The sequence below is a fragment of the Pollachius pollachius genome (genome assembly GCF_949987615.1).
Source record: "Pollachius pollachius genome assembly, chromosome: 1".
Classification (NCBI taxonomy): Eukaryota; Metazoa; Chordata; class Actinopteri; order Gadiformes; family Gadidae; genus Pollachius; species Pollachius pollachius.
The window spans coordinates 10858698-10879124 of NC_136934.1; the positions used below are offsets into that span (position 1 = coordinate 10858698).

The following is a 20427-nucleotide window of genomic DNA, read 5'->3' on the forward strand; positions in this document are numbered from 1 at the left end:
ATTTCCCACAGAGGATGTTTTCCACGAATAACAATGTGCATAAGCACAAGAAAAACCTTATTTAAATGGAAACGCATTAATGCTTCGCATTAAACCCTGTTAAGCAGTAAAGAGTGTAGTATAATGAGCATAAAGATGTATTTTATCTTTAAATAGTTTTCTTGTGCTGTTGAGCATTGCTAGTATTAAACTTCTTCTGATCAAATGTCTGGGGGTCCAGCTGTTTGTACAGGTACATTAAAGGAGACATATTATGGTGTTTTCCCAACAAGTAAACATAGTATTTGAGTTCCAGAAAACATGTTTTTGAAGCTGTTTGCTGGAAATAGCTTTTAGGGGAAAAAATCTTGCCTACCGCTATTCCCCTCTGTTTCAGTCCCTTCAGAATGCGCTGTTTCTGGTCTCTGTGGCTTTAATGCAAATGAGCTGCTGCCCATTGACCAATGATCTGTCAGACTGAACCACAGCATGGAGGAGAAGGGATTGTTGCCGTTTGTTGACTCCTGGAGCTCTATATCTATATCATATAATATATTATCATAATAATAATATTATATATGGGTATTATATATTATTATATCTAATATCACGGCCAAAAGCTATGTGCGCCTCGGATGATATTATGAATCATAAAGACTGCGTCTGATGTCTCTGGCACTTCCACAACAAGTAAAGACTCGTAGTGGGGGATATCTCGGCCATGGTTGAGAAGAATTGGGGGAAAGGAACTTTGGCCTTGACTCTCTGAAGTCCATGAACCGCGACATGGAGGAGAAAGGGATTGTAATCCGGGAGCTGAGCTGCCGGACTTGCCGCCGAGCTCCCCATGCCGGAGCTTCTGGACTGCCACCGAGACCTACCCCCGCCGGACCTGCCAGTTTTGGTGGCAGTTCAGCTCCCGGAGTACACCCGCCGGAGCAGCCGGAAACCTTCGGCCGCAGTTCAGCTCTCGGAGTACACCGCCGAAGCTGCCAGACTGCCGCCGAAGCTTCGAGCTTCGAGTCCAGCAGCTCAGCTCCGGGAGTGCAATCCCTTTCTCCTCCATGTCTCCTCCTCCGGACTGCCGCCAAAGCTTCGGCGGCAGACCGGCAGAGAAAGGGATTGTACTCTCGGATCTTAGCTGCAGGGCTAGCGCCGAGTTCCCCCCGCTGGAGCTGCTCGGCCGCTGGTCCACAAAACCTTAGCTATGCTCTGATTGGAGGGGAGTGGGGAAGTGGGAGGTAATATTCAACTGTGCCCCCTTCCTACATAGGAGGGGGCGGCGAAACTGACTCGCTCGTTTGGTAACTGTAGGCGGGGTACTTTCAGAAATGCATATCTCACTCAGAAAATCATGTAAGGACTTTTTTCAAAGTTTGTATGCGTGTGGGAGCACCAGAGACCCAAAACAATACCACAAATCCCAGGAAAAGTGTTGTTTTCATAATATGTCCCCTTTAAGCCTTTAGGCAGTTGTTTCAATGACACGTCCCTTTGACTTCTTCACTCTTAACATGCACAGACCTCAGCGTTGCGCAACATCTCAACACGACATACACTCTCGTGGCGAGCGAAGCCAAGACAACCCGGCGGAAATGTGGAGCCAGACCTCTGGAAGGTCAGATACCTCCAGACAGGCCCAGGGAAGAAGGGTCGAGGTGGGAGGGTGACGTATGTTTGGGTCTGGGGAGATGAGGTGCGGAATTTCAGAGCCTGCCTCGATGTTTGTGGTGAAAGGCCAGCCTGAGTATTGTGTAAGAGAGGGTTAAGCAGACACAATGAGGGGACTGTACATCCTAGCCCCGTGATACCCTCCTTACATCCATCCACAATGAATAAAAGTCTGGCCTTGGCTGGGCAGCGATTGATTTCCAATTATGGTCGCAACCCTTTGCTGTAAAAAGTCCCCAGCCAACCGCAGTAATGCTCGGGCTCTCTTCACTATTACCAAATCCGGTTGGAAGTTATTAGCAAAAACATATTCTAATCTGAGACCATTTAACAAACGCTTACAACCTAGATACCGTTCAGTCCTGTTCAAAACCAAGCATACCATATCATTTTATATCTCCACCAGACGACCCAACTCATTATCATAGTTATTTTCATAAATACCACTTTTCTCAGGAGCCATTCGATTAGGAAGATGTGCTTTTTGTTTAATTATAGGCACATTAAACAAAGACCTACACTACAACATATAGAAGTGTTTCGTTTGTACAGTGTTTCATTCAAATATAACAGTCTGTAAGTGCGTATTCATTTAATGAAGATGAATTGAATACAGATATTTCAGACACGTCTTTAAAAATCCTCCAGAAAGAGGTTGATTAAAAGAGACAAGAGGCCAGAAGTAACAACACATAGCTACTAGCCTAGCTCAGGAGCCTCATTTCAGACATACACAATTCACAGAAGAAAAAACATTATGATTTTATTTAAAATATTAGTTATTTAAAATTAAGGCAAAAGTGTTCCCTTTAGAAAGTGTTATATGCAGGAAGTAAATTAACTACACTTCGAAAGCCATTCGAACTTAAGTCACCCCGAAAAATGGGGTAATGTCCATGATCGCTTCAGAACTTGACTTCCAAACCTCTATCATAATACGTACTCTAACACTACGATCAAAACACAGTCTCATGTCATCTATGATCTCTTCATCAGTAAAACACACGCACGCATTGCACATAAAGAAATGCAGACCCAGATACAAAATGCAGATACATTTCAAATACAATCACCATGACGATGAATGTGTGGTTGCTTCAGTTGTTCTGATACATCTTATCGACGTATTCCTCAACATTAATGGACGTAAAAAAACAACAATTTTTACAGACATGCATTGGTGACAAATCGTCACGTGTCGGTTAAGAATTTACATCCCTTCTCTTCTCTACAGAAGCCACCACCAAAAAACAACGAAAAGAAATATAACAAAAACAAAACCATAAATAAATAAACTTCAGTGGAAGCTTTTCTGCTGGATCAGCGTGTAACCATTTCAAAAAGTTGATGTCATCATTGTAGCACGCTGATGTCATCGTTGCAACACATGGATGCCACTGTGGTGCGCTGTCGTCATTGCAGCACAGCGAGGTCATCATAGCACACTGACATCATGCGGGCACGCTGTCGTCATCGAGACTCGGTGGTGTCACCAAAACGTGGTGTCTTCTTCAACGCAGCACACTGATGTCAACGCAGTAGGGAGCTCAAAGTGCAAGCCAGTGTGCTAGCGTTTTGGGGGAAGGGAGGGCTGAGGGGAGGGAGGAGTGAGAGGTGATGGGAAGGGTGAGGGGAGGGAGGAGTAAGGGGGGATGGGAGGAGTGAGGGGTGATTAGAGGGGTGAGGGGAGGGAGGAGTGAGAGGTGATGGGAAGGGTGAGGGGAGGGAGGAGTTAGGGCCGAAGGGAGGGGTGAGGGTTGCTGGAATGCTTTCTGCATTGATGGGCAGCAGCCTGGGTCATCAGAGAAACAATTAATTGTCAATTTGGAAATGTACAGTGAGTTGTCTTTAGCTGCTGAGGGAGGGTCTCAGACTCCCTGGTAAGGGGGGGGGGGGGGGGGATTGGGGACAGAGGTGGGGCACGACATCGCTGCATGGATCGATAGGAAGGGCGGGGTCATCCATCCATCCAACCATCCGGCCGGGCGTTCGGGGCCGGTCTTTACACCTGGAAGGTGTGGATGTCGTTGTGGAGGCTGACGGGGTGCCCCCAGGGGTCGGGTCCGGCGGAGCAGCTCTTCCTCTGGCAGCGGCAGCGCTGGATCCACATGACGTCCCGGGAGAGGGTCTCCCCGTCGGGGCAGCGGAAGCGCATGCGGACGGTGTGCGACAGGGAGGGCGTGCAGCAGCGGCCGGCGGAGCACGCGCCGCAGTAGCGCGGCCGGTAGCGCTGCTCCGTGCTGCAGCCGGCGAAGGTCAGGCTGACGGCGTCCGGAGGTCGTACCGTCCGCTGGCACTTCCTCCCCCGCTGGACAACACAAGCACGAAATAGTAGATATTAAATGGACTGCATTTATGTAGCACTTTTATCCAAAACACTTGACAATATTGCCTGGCAGTCACCGTTCATGCACACATTCACACACCGACGGCGGAGTCAACCAGGCAAGGCCATAGCCAGCTCGCCGGGAGCAGTTAGGGTGAGGTGCCGTGCTCAGGGACACCTCGACACTTGAGGAGCGGGGGATCGAACTAGCAACCGCCAGCCAACCCGCTCTACCTCCTGAGCTACTGTAGCACGACATTCACAATCAGGTCATTTGTTGGCTGTTGTGGCATTTTAGCGGACACTCCTGTTCAAAGTGACTTACAGTGTACTGTACAGTGGATTGAGATGTCATTAAAGACGAGGATTGGGTTAGGGGCGTTTGAGCTCAGGGATGCCGACTGTATACTGTATACTGTGGACATTGGGGTTCGACCCCAGAAGCATTTAGGCAGGTGGGTCCAACAACCTAACCACTAAACCCCTGTTTTTCAACTTTGGTATGGATTCCACTGGTGGCACACCAGGGCACTGCAGGTTGCACGTGGGATTTTGCTTTTGAAATCAAACAAATTTACAATTATGAAGAAATGACAATATAATAATTAATAATAATTAATCATTTTCTATGTTTCTATTTCCATTGTGTTTGCTAAAGAAACACTCTAAGCAGCGTTGCTAACTTTTTCTTGCTGACTCAGACTTCTTCATCCCCCTGGCCATTGCCTTATTGCAGTAATAATTCCGTATCAAGGGGGCGTTGGCTCTCCTTTTCCCGCCACTGCTTGTGTAGTTTTAATTTTTTTACAGTTTGCAAGTAAGGTGGTATGTGAAAGGTCTGTAATAAAGTATTACAACTATAATTAAAGGTTTAACCAAAGCAGTAGACTATCCTGCCAAGTTGGTTATTGCTTATCAAAGTGCAGACTGTCAAAAAGATAACACTTAATACATCCCTAAAGGGTAATTCACATATAGAACTATACACCGTGCAAATCAAACAAGAGAAGATACAAAAAGAATAAGAGGCCAGAGAGGGGCTGTCAGAACAAGACGCGTGACATCACCCCATGATATCACTCCATTGACATCACCGCTGTGACACCATACCACGCCGCCTTCAAAACAGCTCGCTGGTTCGGAAGCTCTTACGTGTCTTTACGTAAACCTTCCCTTCTTCCGAAATAAGAGTGTTCAGGAAACCCCCCTTAGAACTTCATAGGCTATGACATAATACCAGAAAACAGATCGTTCTGGAGACTAGACTTCATACAACAAGTATGGATGCCCGCAGCGACCTTTGTGCTTCTTTGCTGAATCAGATGAATCAGTTATTAGAACTGCTTGCGATGGTTGAACATGAGCGAGAATTGATCAGTTGATGTTTATAACTGTAAGCTATAATTTATCATATTGCAAATGTTAGAATGGGTGTTAAGTTCGCCTCTTAGTGCTTGCTGCCAGTTCACTTTAGTCTATCAATGAAATCGGCAGCCATTGTTGTGACGTGATCTCGGAGGACTCGGGTAGCTTTACTACCGCACGAAACTCAGAGCGTAAAAACTCAGGCCAAACAGAGTGTTCAAAGCAATTTCCTCTTAAGCTTAAGGTCCGAACCTCCGAACCTCCCGGAAACTTTGACCGTTTCGTAGGCGGCACAAGACCTCACTACCTTGACATCACCGCTGTGACATCATGCCATGACCCCATAGCTCGTGACATCACTAAGAGTGTTACCTTGCCGGCAGGGGGAGGTTGAGCGTCACAGCCTCTGATCTCACACAGCCTGGTCTCGCGGACAAGGCGGCAAACAAGGTTGTCATTGGTCTCCCGGCTGGAAACGCCCATCCCACAGGTGGAGGAGCATTCAGTCCAGTTGGTCGTCACAGGGAAGCAGGTGGGGTCCACTGCTGCCCCCAGCAGCACTTCTTCCCTTGGGGGAGTCAGCACCTCTGGGGATCGTAATTAAAGTGATTTTGACCAAAAAATAACGAATGGAATGCAAGTTTAACTTCAGTCTCATTTGTAGTCACAAGTTCTAACTGTAATGAATTCATGCTCAAAAGTTCACTCCTAGATGTGTAAAAAAGGTGTACTGTACCTTTAAAAGTGAACTAGGTGTACTGTTACTTTAAAGGTGTATTGTAACTTAAAAGTGAACTGGGTGTAGTGTTACTTTAAAGGTGTATTGAAACTTAAAAGTGAACTAGGTGTACTGTCACTTTACAGGTGTACTGTACCATTGAAATTGAACTAGGTGTACTGTAACTTGAAAGGTGTACTGTATCTTTAAAAGTGAACTAGGTGTACTGTAACTTTAAAGGTGTACTGTACCTTTAAAGCTGAGCTGTGCACCGGCTTGATGGTGGTTTCGAGGCAGAGGAGGGAGGAACCAGGTGCTGATGTGATTGGGGGGAAAGTGAGGGAGGTCTGGGGGGTCGCTGTGTGCCGAGGGCCCCGCCTGCTCGTCGGGGATGCTGTTATCATCGTCACACACCCACTCCTCGCAGCAGCCCTCAGAGGACGTGGCGAGGCGGGGCCGGGCGCAGTTTGGGACGGCGCCGAGTTCGGGACAGAAGGGCACGCACCACACCATGCCACTCATGCAGCTGCACTGGTTGGTGCAGCTGGGCCGAAAGTCCTCGCCGTGCTGGTATATGTGCCCGTTGTACTCGCAGGGGAGTCCCTGGGGGTCCGCTAGACACACATATTTACACATTAAGGGCCGGTGAATCCAAAAATTTATTCACACCAAGTGTTGGTGAACATTTCTGTGTTTTTTATGCTAAAATGTGTAAAGTTTTTAAACGGGGGGAAATTGTCTTTGAAATATGAGTCTGCTATTTCGGTTGACAACGCCCCTCAAAGTTGCTCCTATGGAACGCAGTGTGTGCATTTCTTTTAAAATCGTTGGTCTGCGGACATTGGGGGATCGATCCCAGAACCTTTTTCAATCTATGAGTGAAAACTAGCTATGGAACCAGACAAATATTTTATTTGCTGTACTAGATGGTCTAGTCCTCCCCACGTTCAGTTGGATTTCCAGCCTACCTGGACCTGGGATGGCCCAATGTCAACCCCTTACCTAATATGGGGCGGGTGTGATACGATAATTAGATGACCAAATGTCTGTCACTGATGTTGAATGGTCTGTCGATTACACTATCACAAACTATTTTCCTGAGAAGAAGATCAAACAGCTGCTCCGAGAGCCTTTGTTGATAAGGAAGTGTGTCGGCGTGCTTCCGAAAGTATTTGGCAAAAGTTTAATTCATCAAAGCAGTACGCTGCGCTGAGTCACACGTTTCATTGGTATGTTGGTTTAAGTGATCACTCGTTGATAACGCCCCTTTGAAATTAAAGATAAACAGAAAGGTTCCAGACCAATAGACGTTTCCTGATCGGTCTGGCGATGTCAATCTAGCCAAACAACCTTACATCCAATAGACTACTCTGCCTCCCACCAAAGCACAGTTTCATTTACACCTCCAATGCGTCCACATATCAACTTTGTCGGGGTGTTTTCAGCGCTCCACACACGAAAAAACAAAGCAGTAAGACTCTAGTAAACAGGTCCTCAAGCCTGACCCTTGACCCCTGGCCCCCGGCCGCTCCTCACCTCTACAGAGGCCCCTGAGGGCGCGGGCCCCTGGGGCCCCCAGGTGGCAGTGCAGGCCCTTGATGTGGTCGCAGGGCCAGTCGTCGTCGCACTCCTGGTTGAACTGCGCGGCGCACACCTTGCAGCAGCCGCATGCGTCCGCAACCCAGCTGACCAATGGGGGACAGGCGGGGGGTGTCGGGGGGCAGGAGCACACGGCGGGGCAGCTCCTCTCGGCCTGCTGATGCACGGGGTCAAAGGTCATCTTAGAACCGGGGAAGTTATGCGCAGTCAGCTAGTCACACTCGCTATTCTAGAAATTGTCGGCGTGAATTCATATAAGAGAGAAAATGTGTAGAGGGTGAACTCGGCATCAAACACATGTTGAATTCCATTTTTGAAGATTATAGAACCTAAATACAACAAAAGCAACCATATCCCCGTAAGCCAAAATAAATAATACATTAAAACACAACTAATAACCACACACTGGATAAGGCTCGCCAAGATAAACTACGGGGGTTGGCTTTTATTTTTTCACTAAAATTAGGGTTAGCGGAATTTATATGAAGAAGAGTAAAGTCTGAGACTGAAACAGAGAGACATGCTGGACTCACCAGCACCACCGCAGCCCCAGACAGCAGCAGCAGCACTGAGAGGAATCTCCTCGACCCAGAGTGGGAACACATCATGACTCTTCAACTCTCCAGACAGATATGGACCAGGAGGAAGAAACAAAAGTAAGTCAGGAGTAACGGCTGTAAATGTAAATTACGTTGTCCAATGTTGTCCTCAACTGAGGGACGAAAGTGTTCCCACAGCTCAAGTCGTCTCTGTTGCTCTAGTACTGTTCTAATGCTGGTCCTGTCCTGCTCTATTGCTGGACTAGTACCGGTTTAGTCCACTCTGCTCTGCTTCACACAGTCGGACAAGACAGCCCAGTTATAGGTCCTCCCTCTCTCTCACTCTACCTCTCTCGCTCTTTACCTCTCTCTCTGTCAAACTCCTCCTCTCCCTCTCGTTACCCCCCCTCACTCTCTCTCTGCCCCGCTCCCTACTTCCCGCAACACCCATGTGTGACATCATCCAGTCTGAGAGCAAAAGAGAGAGAGAGAGAGAGAGAGAGAGGGAGAGAGGGAGAGAGAGAGAGAGAGAATGTGGAGGTATTCAGTAGAGCTGTGTCACTGTGTCACTGTGGTGTATGTGTGCGCGTGCATGTCCATCAATGTGTGTGCGTGTGCATGTGTGTGTGTGTGTGTGCACGCACCTAGGCACCATCCTGTGTGTGTGTTCTGAGTGTGTCATGGATAGACTAGGACCGTATGTTGCCCTAAATATACAGACTGTTACCACGGAAACGCATGAAAGGTAAAAGCATGACGTCTGCCATCCTGTTTATGTATTCAGTTAAAGTATTGCTGCAGGTCAACTATATAATTTTTGTGAAAATACCACCATAGCATCCTGTACTTATCTGCAGTAAACAGATCAATTATGGATCATTATTTCTAATAATGTTGTGTGAGAACTATGGGTGCACTTTGTATTTAGAAGTTGTATTGTATTTAGAATTTGCCCAGGTTATTCCGGGAAGTATGAATGACATTAAATGAATGTTGGGATGCAATCATATAAGTTCAATTTTAATAATTAAATAAGAGGTTTTGAATAATAACAAATAAACAATCATGAGGATATCTCTGACCGGAGCATGAGACACCAGTGGGTGAGCTTGTATCAGGGTCTCTAAGTCAAGTGTTTGAAGGCCAGGTGTCGGTTTAATCCCAAGTACACAGACAGGTGTGCCCTGCCCAAGGCCTCTCTCCATGTCCAGGGTGTCCTTTTGCCTTGTATGACAGGTGCTTGCATGATAAAAACAGTCCACTTCAAAACAACATCACACACACACACACATCCACCAACGTCCACCAATCCCACGGCCTGTTTGCCAACGCCAGTGAAGTGCTCTCTAGGATTGGCCAATAGGGGCCGAGAGCTGTTATCCTCAGGATATCCTGTCTCCTTTTCCTAGCGGGCGGCTTTCCAGGAAATAATTTGTGTGTGTGTGCGTGTGTTTCACAAGTTGACCATGTATTTGGTCGAAAAAAGTCTTCCCATTTCCATTGTCATCACGGGAACACTGGGAAACACAAGAAGGTCACAAACTCTAATGGAACAGTGGAGCACCAACTCTAATGATGCAGTAGAGCACCAACTCTAATGAAACAGTAGAGCACCAACTCTAGGAAAACAGTAGAGCACCAACTCTAGTGAAACAGCAGAGCGCCAACTCTTATGAAACAGTGGAGCACCCACTCTAGGGAAACAGTAGAGCACCAACTCTAGTGAAACAGCAGAGCGCCAACTCTTATGAAACAGTGGAGCACCAACTCTAATGATGCAGTAGAGCACAAACTCTAATGATGCAGTAGAGCACCAACTCTAATGATGCAGTAGAGCACAAACTCTAATGATGCAGTAGAGCCCAAACTCTAATGATGCAGTAGAGCCCAAACTCTAATGATACAGTTGAGCACAAACCTGTAACAGTAGAGCACAAATATGTAACAGTAGAGCCAAAACTATAAACAGTAAAGCACCAACTCCTATGACACAGTAGAGCAGGTAGGTGAGGTGGTGGTCAGGATGGGGGTATGCAGGTGATTTGAAGGGGTTCTCGGATTGATGTCTGTAGTTGAGGTGGTGGAGGTGAGTGTCTGTAGGTGAGGTGGTGGTGGTGGTAAGTGTGGGTGCATGTAGGTGAGGTGGTGGTCGTGAGGGTGGCCGTAGGTTGGGGGAGTAGGAGGTTGCCCAGGGGTCGGAGAGCATCTGAAGGCAGCGTGTCGGGCAGCAGCAGAACCAGCAGGGTGGATTCCACACATTCCTGGCCCACAAAGGCAGGATGTGTGCAGCCGGGCCAGGGAAACACCAGACACTGCTGGGATGGGGGGGTGCAGGGTGGCCCTGTTGGGGGAGAGAGGGTTGGTGTGAGGGGTTGGTTAGGGGGGGGGGGGGGGGGTGTGGGTGGGATTCCACCTATGGGCAGCCTTGAAACCAGCTCCTTGGCACTGCGCCAGCCATTGTCGTGTTTTTTTGTTTTTTTCAGCAAAGCAGCAAACATTTCCAAAACATGTGGAGGTTGGTGGTCATCAGCAATCCATCCTGTCACCACTCACACACACACAGGGGCCCATACACACACACAGACAGACAACACCAAACACCAAAACACAGCTCATTTCAAGTCCATACACAAACAGACAAACACACACGTGGGTCAAGATAGTCACTTGATTGCCGTGTTTGACTACCTTAAAAGGTACTGGGTTCAATCCTGTAGACATGTGCAAGATGCTCCTAACCCCTACCGGCTCCGGTTGCTCAGGGCTCAAGGTTTTCAAAAAGGTTTTCATCATTTCAACCTATTTTCAGATTGTTTTGGGTTTAAGGGCCTAATCTGGGCTACAATTTGTCTAGTATTGAGAGACAACGCTGTTATCCAACGCTGTTATCCTTGAGGCAATAGCCCTGTCAATGTAGGTCCTCTAAATTGGCTTGTATTTCTCTCCAGAGACAAATTATAGATTATTATATTCTTACATTATGGAGAAGATCCCTACAGAGTAACACTGTTACTTTGTAGTAACAGTGTTTTTTTTTTTACTCTGTAGTAACAGTGTTACTGCAGAGTTGTTTTTTTTATCGCTCAAGGAGAAGTCTTGCTCTGAAATCGTATTGTTTTATTTGCAATTGGCGAACGTTGACTCAATACTGGACCAGTTTCATGACTGATCTGCATTAGCCCCTTCGACCCAAAATCAATCGGAAAATAGGGTCCAGGTTGAAGAGTCTTCCTTTAATGGTGTGGGTCTGTAAGTAGCTTTGGATAACAGCTTCTGCTAAATATAAATGCAGTGAACGTAACATTAGCACTAGGTATAATCTGGTTTCCATCAGGCTACCAGCCGCCTGGCATCATGTGAACTGGGGACCTAATCTCCCAGCAGGGTAAACAGGAAGTGTGTGTGCAGTGTACAGGAAGCGGTTGTCACGCCTGCATCAACCACTGATTCCAGGACAGACACAACAAGGCCATAGAAAAATCTAATAATGGGAATATAGTGTCTGTCAACGTTTACATTAGTCACTCACATACCAGACAGGCTGAATAACAGACTAACAGTGACAAAGTTTGGAACATCTCTGTCTTGTGTGGCTGTAACACACACTCAGGCATGTTGACATGGGCACGCACACACAGATACGCACACACAAATGCACACATGGACACGCACACACACCGAATTCACCGCATTCCTCATGCCGGTGTTGTCCAAAACTCCTGGTACACTCATGCCATACCTCACTCCTAAAGCACCTTGGGATGGGAGAGAGAGATAGGAATTGGGGAGGGGAGCGGGGTTAACCTTTGACCTGCTGACGAAGAGAAGGGCAGAGCGGTGTGTGTCTCTTCTGCATTCCCCTCAATAAGAAGAACCATTTCATTTAGCCTGGCGCAAGCCCAACGCTCAACTGCATTCCACCAGCAGCTCGACTAATAGGAGCGATGACAGGGGGTCGGGGGTGGGGAGGGTGGGGGTGAATGGTGGTTGTGGTGCTGGTGGTGCTGGTAGACCTCTTTAGTTACAGCCCATAGCCACTAATAACCTGGCTATTGTTGTTGTTGCTGGCACGGACAGGTGTGCACCGCCGCAGGTAGGTAGACACACACCTCCCCCTCCACCCCTTGCTGTCGGAGGAGCAGGACTGCCATAACCCACCGGAGACAGCCGATATGCAAGAGGAACACCTGGCACACCGGGCGAGGGTTGTGGTATGTTGTAAGTTGTGCGTTGACACACTGTTGTGGGCTGTACAGAGTGGTGATATGTTGCGTGTTCTGTTATACATATTGAGGTATCAAATACCTCAAATACCTCAAATACCGCAAAAATAAATCGAACTACTGTCAGTTCAACGTAGTGCTCGGTATTTGGCAGCTGTCAGACGAGACAAGCAGATGCGGCTCGCATTAGCCCCGGTGAACCAAACAGCAGAACAGTTAGTATTTGTGTTGAACTACATGATTAATGTGCCAATAGAACTCCTAAAAATATATATTTTAACTTCTACAGAATTAGGAAGACAAAAAAAAGTATTGTATTGAATAAAGTCAAAATGCTGCCATAATGCTGTTGCCATGTCCCTGTGGCGAGGTGAAATGTCTTCATGTCTGAGCATTGCATATTAAAGAGAGGAATAAACAAACTAGCATTTCAAAGGGACTTTAGTGTAGAGGCAGCCGCTGACAGAGAAAGTCCTGTTTGGTGGTTGCGGAAAGGGGGCGGGGCCATGGAAAGGGGGCGTGGCCAGGGTGGCAAAGCTACACAGCCATGCCTGTGATTCAGGAGGGGAAAATGTTATCGCAGTTGAGCCGTAAACAGAAATACTTTCCAGGCTCCCCTGCAGTAAACCAGAGGGACACAAACAGACATAAAGCTCACTGTATCGTAAGCCTTCAGAAAATACCCAACAACTCGGGCAGGGAGCCGGACAGTTGGACTGGATTACTATGGGAGATGTTGTAGGACTACATAAAAAAAACCTTTAACCAAATGATTGCATAAAAACCCTGAAACCATTCACGTTTAACCCATTTCCTTTAGCAAACCAAGCAAGGTCATATGTTTGTTCAGTAGCAAAGTTGAATGCACAAACAGCAAAGCCGATGACAAATATTCCGTGTTTTGCCGTCTAATTTTAGCAGGGCCCGTTTGCTCTGATACTCAACTTGTTTGAGGCCATTTATTCAAAGGGCCTTTCAAGCCATCGAGAGGTCGTCGTAAATGCCCCGGAGGTGGAAAAACCAAAATAGATTGAGGTAGAATGAAATGGCCAAGCTAGACAATTAGCTTTAATGTGGAGAAATTACAACAAGAATAGCAGATACGCTATAACCACCAGATGTGGTGCTTTATCCTCCCCTTTTCCCCGGTCCTGCCCCATAAGCATCAACGGTCTACTGTGTCTCGTTAGCTAAATGTGTGACACCTGTGCTAGCTACTCATTCTGGGACACCTGTGTTCCATGTATCCGTGTAACTCCCTCAAACTGCCCCGCTTGTGGACTCGTCTTGTTTCTGCTTGTCATTTTATTCTGTATGATTGTATTTTGGGATACAAGTTAACTTCTTCTAAGCGTTGAATCAGTCTTCCAAAAACCATAACCACGCCCTCCCGCTAATGGTCACCACAATGACCACCAAACCACCAGTGGAGGCAAAGTTAAACTTCAGACAAAGGTTGAGTCATTTTGTTTGATTTGACTATTTTTATCCCAATGCTCTCCTGTCAAAAGCTTCTGAATAATTCCTTACACAGTGCGTCACCCTCCCCCTGGGGATCACAGTGATTTTGTGTGAATGCTGGTGACAGTCACTTTTTCCCAAACACAGATCCCGTGTCTGTGCACAGCTCTTCGTGTCCTCCCCCACCCGGGAGGACTCTGCTGTCGTGACACCTGCTGCTCTGAAGGAAAACAAGATGAACGACGCTTGATTGAAGCTTGCTCTTGGCTCGTTATCTCTTGGATGCTAGCAGTTGATATCCTCCTTTAAGAGGCTGAGGCTGAGGCTACTTGAACAGTAGTTTTTCCCCCTTCTGGTCAGCAAGACGATATATTTCTTATAGACGAAAAGCACAATATCCCATCAGGGTTTTCTGTGTTAAATAAATCCAATACAAATGCTTACTTTTTATGTAAATATACATAAGCCATTTAAACAATGCTACATGTGTGAGGCACCATTTTACCAATGTTGTAAACTAATTATTGTGTTACTTTGTCACAACCCATAGGGTTCTTTGCTTCCCCAATGACTCGTTGGGAGGTTTTCTTGCCGCTGTTGATGATGCTGTGCTGCACAACTTCTTTATCAGGCTGAATCTTTTCATTTGCCAGTTGTTGCCAGACCAATCATGAGCACTGATTCTCTAGAAGTAGACTGTGGGGTTATGGTCTGAGGTGAGACTGCAAGGTAGCGGGGGGTGGGAGTGTGACCTCTGATGGGATCTTATCTGCCTAAGAGTCATAGTGCACCTGGTGCATCTCAGCAAACTTCACCACTTGTCTTGTTATGCGACTCCCCGCTCCTGTGAAGAGAAACAAAATTATCAATCAGACCAATAATATAATCCAATGTTTCCTTGAGCATAGACTTGATACTTTCAATGAGGATATCCCATATCACCTCAAAGTACAACCTCCTGGACATTTACTTTAAAGCCCAAGATCCAATTGACCTTTTCAGAATCACTTCCCCCGCTTCTTGAATCATAGAGCACTGATTAGTCTTTATTTGTTACTATTTATGGAGCATATTTATTTGGCTCACCTGGTTGTCTTGACAGCATTGCCCTCAAGATGCCGCACAGGGGAGGGGGCGAAGATGGAGAGTTCAACCTCCTCTCTCTGTGGACTGGGTCTTCAGTTAACCTCTGAGGAGATGATGGGGAGATATCAGGTGACATCAGGGAACATTATGATCTTCAAAATATCAGGCAGAGATTTGATACTCACGCGAGGAGCCTGCTTTGTGTGCGTGAATGAATACGGTCTGGATTCATAGGCCAGGATACGAGGACCTGCTGATACATACACCACTCATTATCTCTCACCATTTCTGGTCAACTTCTACTACCAAACTGTCCCTTTTGAAAAGCAGGTACACCAATATCCATTTGCTTCTCCTCAATCGAGATCTACCGCTCGTCTTTAATCAAGTCGGTGTGTGATACGTGTGGGGTATTTATATCTTCAAGTACCTACCGACCTATATCTCACCATACATTATCTGCTGCCATTCATGTTGAGGAGTGTTGAAAGTGTCCCAGCAGCTGATAATTGATAGGCATGTGTCAGTTACCTTCGTGCTAATGCCATGTCTCGAGTGACCGGATTTACATACATGAGAATGTGCAATGTAGCAAACTTGTCAGAGTGGTGCAGTCACTGAAATCGCTCACTCAATGACAACACTGTCAAAACACAGGGGACAATCCCTGGATTAAACCTGGCTGCTTTTAAACATCTGGAGGTACCATTAAAATTTGTGATCTCATTCTAGTTTTACCAGCGATTTGGCGGCGGTACTTGCCTTTGGAAAGAAGGATCTCGGAGTGGGAAGATGGGGCTTTCTCGGCAATGGTACGCAGCCCTGATACGAACCGTTGTCCTAAGGACAGCCACCTTTCCTTGGCAGGACTGCGGGTGGGAGGTGCCCCCTCCTCCTTCTCCTCCACAGGTACGTCTGTCTCCTCAGGCTGTCCAAGTCCACCCTCTCCACGTTACACTGATCTCCCAGCATGCAACACCCCGCGCCCAGTGGGATGGAAACAGATTTATGAGTCCTCCCTTACCGACCAATCATAACACAACATTTCACAAGTTTTGAATGCACACAAAATCAGACCAGAGCTCATAAACGGTAAATGGACCGGATTGATATGATGCCTTATTTTCTCACCTCACGTAAATGAATAGGGGGAATTTTAGGCGTTCATTAGGAACTGCCACTCCTGGCGGTTCACATTCACACATTGACGGCAGTAGTGTCGAGCATGCGACACAGGAAACACCTCTTCGGGAGCAGCTTTGGCTAGATGTCATGCCCAAGGAAACATTGGCATCCAGCCAGCCAGGGGAGATCTAAGGAGGGAACTAGCAGGCGTTTTCTCTCCCCCCAGACCTAGCACTAGTCAAAAGCTTGCATAAGCCCATCATTAGCATCATCGTCACAGCTAGACTAAAGGGCTGATTATGGTTCCACGTCACCCCAAGGCAAGGGGGTTTACGGACCAATTACATCCTTGCGGACCCCCCTTGTGTCCACCGCAAGGGCGTGACGTGCACCTCCCAAAAAAACTTACTTTCCGTCGAGGCGACACAGCAGCAAGGGCTGTGATTGGTCCGCTCACAAAAACCCGATGCAGAACCAAAACAGGTTTACGACTACGTTGAAGCATCTGCGTGGTCCTTGCATTGACGTGGAATCATAGTCAGCACTTTAGCCCTTAGTTAGGTGGCCCGTAGAGTGAGCACAGTGCTAGAATAAACCCACCATTGGTGTGAGCGCTAGCATTGACCTAGAGCTTGTGTAAGCACAAAGCTAGGGTTAGCCCACAGCTAGCATCAGATCAGTCCTCAGAAATCCTAGACAACTGGGGCATGTTATTTTGTGGGATTTAATATTCAGATATTCCTGACATGGATAACAGGGGTTACCGCAAGCAACACCCCACTGGGGAAGAAATTAGATTATCCTTATTTTCTAGTGATGCGTCCGTACCTAAACCTCATTTGCTGGTCCTAGCCACACAGAATCATATCAACAATCTCTGTTGAATTCATTTGTCTACGACTTTTGCTAGGAAAGAAGTTAGTGTGCCATGAGTTTCTTATAAGAAATGTTGGTGTGCCTTAGCGTGAACAGTCCTAGACCAAGCAGTGGTAATAAACCTTGTAAATACTATTTTGGCGGGCAACAAAGAGGGAGAAAGCGCTTTGTTGACTTGCAGCTGTAAAGCTGCGGCGTGGGTGTTTGAGGTGTGCAACAGCACTCAGCGTTAAAGGCCAGTGACGCTCACACGGGTGGGAAAATGAGCATCCATGTTGCTGCGTGGAATTCCTTTGTCTTCCCTCTCGCGTTTTCTCAAGAAAATACTGAATAAAAGCACTTTTTGACTGACAGCAAATTAACCAAATCAACATCTGTTAAATTAAACTAACCAGGATGTTTGGTGTGGTTTTTCAGCATCTCTTACAGTAACTCAAGAGTGAACTGAAGTTAAATGAGAGGATTTAATTGGATCGTGCAAAAGTGGCAAAACAAGTAAGAGAAGGAGGCAACTGAGGAGAACATTTATCTGGCTCCTATAATTGGGGCCTCTTTCAACTATGTGAGCTAATTTTGTGTCATTTAGTCTTTAACTTGTTCATTCAGACAGGGCTGGACTGGAGTGTGAATCAACATTACAGTGTGTTTCCCTCTTTAGGGGAAGAGGGCAGTGGTCAGGTAGAAAGAATTGTTCCAAATTACTCAGTCTGTCCTGTACATTATGTAATGTATGTTTAACTGTGCCCGTCAGGGTGCTTTAGGTGATGTGGCAGGAGTCAGACAGAACTGACTCCGGTTTTTATTTTAAACCATTTGTTTGAATGATTGTCTTTTATTATCTTTATTGATTGTCCTTTAAATTGCTTTAAAATGTGATTCCTGTCTTTGTGTTTGAAGGGCTCTATTAATAACCTGCATGTATGTCTCCAAAGTTAAAATGGTGCGAGTCTGATGCTTATGACAGCATGACCCTTCATATCTTATTCAACTGAAAGCTCTGATACCTCGTCCTTCTGGGAGGTTGTTTATGTCTGAGATGTAGAAGAGGAAGTGTTTCTGACCGGCGGTGTCCCCTCAGGGTCCGGTCTATGGTCGCTGGGCCGGGACCCACTCCACGCCCTCTCCTGGGTCGCATGGTTGACCGCGGCACTGGACAGACGTCGCAGCCGGTCTTTCACCTGGGGGTCGGAGACCACCGTTCGACTGACGGAGGGAAGGGGAAGGAAGTGGTGTCCACGGAGGGGGGAGGAGGAGAAGGAGGAGGAGGAGGAGGAGGAAGGGTGGTCCCCTGGTCTGGGGCGGCCCGGGTCAACGTCTGGCTCTGATCCGGTGAGGACCAGTAGTTCTTCCGGGCGTTCATGGAAGCTCACCGTCTTCTTCCGCTTCTCCTCTTGTTTGCTTTCCTGCAGCGAGGGGGTCGCGGGGTGACGTCAGAGGTGAGGGTGATTCTGGGTTTTAAAGGCTTGTTTTGTCTCGGGAGGAAGCGTGTGTTTACCTTCTTTATAGATGGGTTCAGCTCGGCGGGAGGAAACCAAGTCAGCTCCTTGATGGAAACTCTGGGAGGTTTTTCTCTATGGTAAAAAGGAAGCCTCATGAAAAAACTAAATAAATACAATTAAAAAGCGGCTGGCGACTGAGAGAAATGTGTGGGAAATTCCCAGTCTAAGTGTTCTAGGTACGACCCCCCAATGTGTGCAGTCTACCTGGCATCCTTGGGCAAGACGTCCTAGTCCAGCCTGCGCCTTAATGAAATGCATCTAAATACACTTCGATAAAAGCCTCAATAACTAGAGTAGATAGAAATGTTTGTCCCTGGACCCCTGCTCTGAAACCCATTTTAAGGCCACTACCTTTGTAGGTTCTGAGGGACATAGTTGCGGCTGGGCATCCAGGTCAGGATCGGACCAGAAGGCAGGCCAGGAACCAGGCTGATCTGGGCTGTACCCAGCTGGAACGAAAGATAGATCGATAATATTAAGATTAGAAAATAAGATATAGATAAAAAAGTAGAGAGCAAAATAATAATAAACATGAAATATAGAACAATTTTGCATACCCACAACAATGTACACAAAATATAAAATATACTCAAATGCTAGTATTTTCAGATACCACGAATATACGGTTCATTTCAAAAGATTGGGCATCTATGAACACAACACCACGTAATGTTTCTGACCCTACCGTACCCCATCCATTTGTTTCAATTGTGTCTCGTTGGTCAAATGTGTCACCTTTATTGCTGCCTCATTCTGTTCACCTGTGTTCCTTATCATTTAACATCCCAAACTACTAGTAACTGTTTGTCTGTTCCCTTGGTTTCTTCCCGTGTTGTTTTCGGTATGTGTTTTGGATCCTGGACCTCCTCTGTTGTACTTTGAGTTGTTTGAATCCCTGAGAGGGGGGGGTTCTCCCTGCCCCACTCTTTGACAATTTCCCCCAGATAACAAGACAGTGTGTATCTTATTAAAGCTGTAGATGAAGAAGGAATCAGCGGCTGAATTTAGTCTGGTTTCCTCCTGGGTTCATTACAGTAGCTATATGCCTTAATTAGCTTATCATCTCACCTTGAGCAGCCTTGGACACAAACTCCCCTGAAGAGGACTGAGGGGGCCAGAGACAAGAACATCTGGGTCTGAACGGGTCTCTCACTGGAAAACAAGAGTCAGTTAGGGGGCAGGATAGGGTAGTGGGCAACTGAAAGGTACCAGGTTAGATTACCCCACGTCTGCTATACCTGTGACCATCCCTGACCAATATGTTGTAACTCCTAATAAACAGGCAAATTGCAACGACAAAAGAATTCTAAACAATTAGCTGTAAACATCTGTTATATAATATTAATTATGTTAGTATAAACATATTCGTTTTTTAAAATGTGTGCTATAACAGAGTTATACTGGACCTTTAGGGGACCAGGAAGTATGGAGAACTAATATGCAGACCTTTTTGAATCCCCCCCTCCTTCCTTCTGGAGGCCAGCCACCTCTGTAACCATGGAGACGGAGTTTGTGGTCCCGGGGACGAGGGAGACCTTGGGGACCACCGGTTCACTGGCCCACTCGGACACATCGACCACACTCAGGGTCGCCACACTGTCCTCTGAAATTAAACAGACTATTCATTATGCTTATCATCTTCATCGTCACAATGATAATGTTCTATCATGTAAGATAAGAATAGTAAGCTTCGGTTGAAATCCAAAGTAAATATTCCAAAACATTGAAAACATTGAGACAAAAACGTTATATTTCATTAGAGTTGGGAGTAAGAACACACACACACACACACACACACACACACACACACACACACACACACACACACACCTGTAGTTTGCTGTTTAAAAATGTAAAAGCCGCTATGTAAACCTTAAAGCAATATACAATTCTAGAGGTGGTGTCTCATAATCAGAATCCTGCCCAACCAATCAAAAACCTGTCAACACATGCATATAAT

At 46.6% G+C, this 20427-nt stretch overlaps 1 protein-coding gene across 2 annotated transcripts; it reads right to left on the reverse strand.

Moving 5' to 3' along the window:
• Positions 1 to 2252: 2252 nt before the first annotated feature.
• ccn1l2 (cellular communication network factor 1, like 2) lies at positions 2253 to 8473 on the reverse strand. Of its 2 annotated transcripts, none has more exons than XM_079752254.1 (5): positions 8192 to 8473; positions 7596 to 7812; positions 6311 to 6673; positions 5714 to 5928; positions 2253 to 3958 (listed from the first exon to the last, which is right to left on the reverse strand). In XM_079752254.1, the coding sequence occupies exons 1-5, from the start codon at positions 8264 to 8266 to the stop codon at positions 3653 to 3655; spliced, it is 1176 nt and encodes a 391-aa protein (XP_079608380.1). In that variant the 5' UTR covers positions 8267 to 8473; the 3' UTR covers positions 2253 to 3652. The 2 variants fall into 2 exon arrangements, with proteins under 2 accessions (XP_079608380.1, XP_079608379.1); XM_079752253.1 differs by having other exon boundaries at positions 7596 to 7815.
• Positions 8474 to 20427: the final 11954 nt, after the last annotated feature.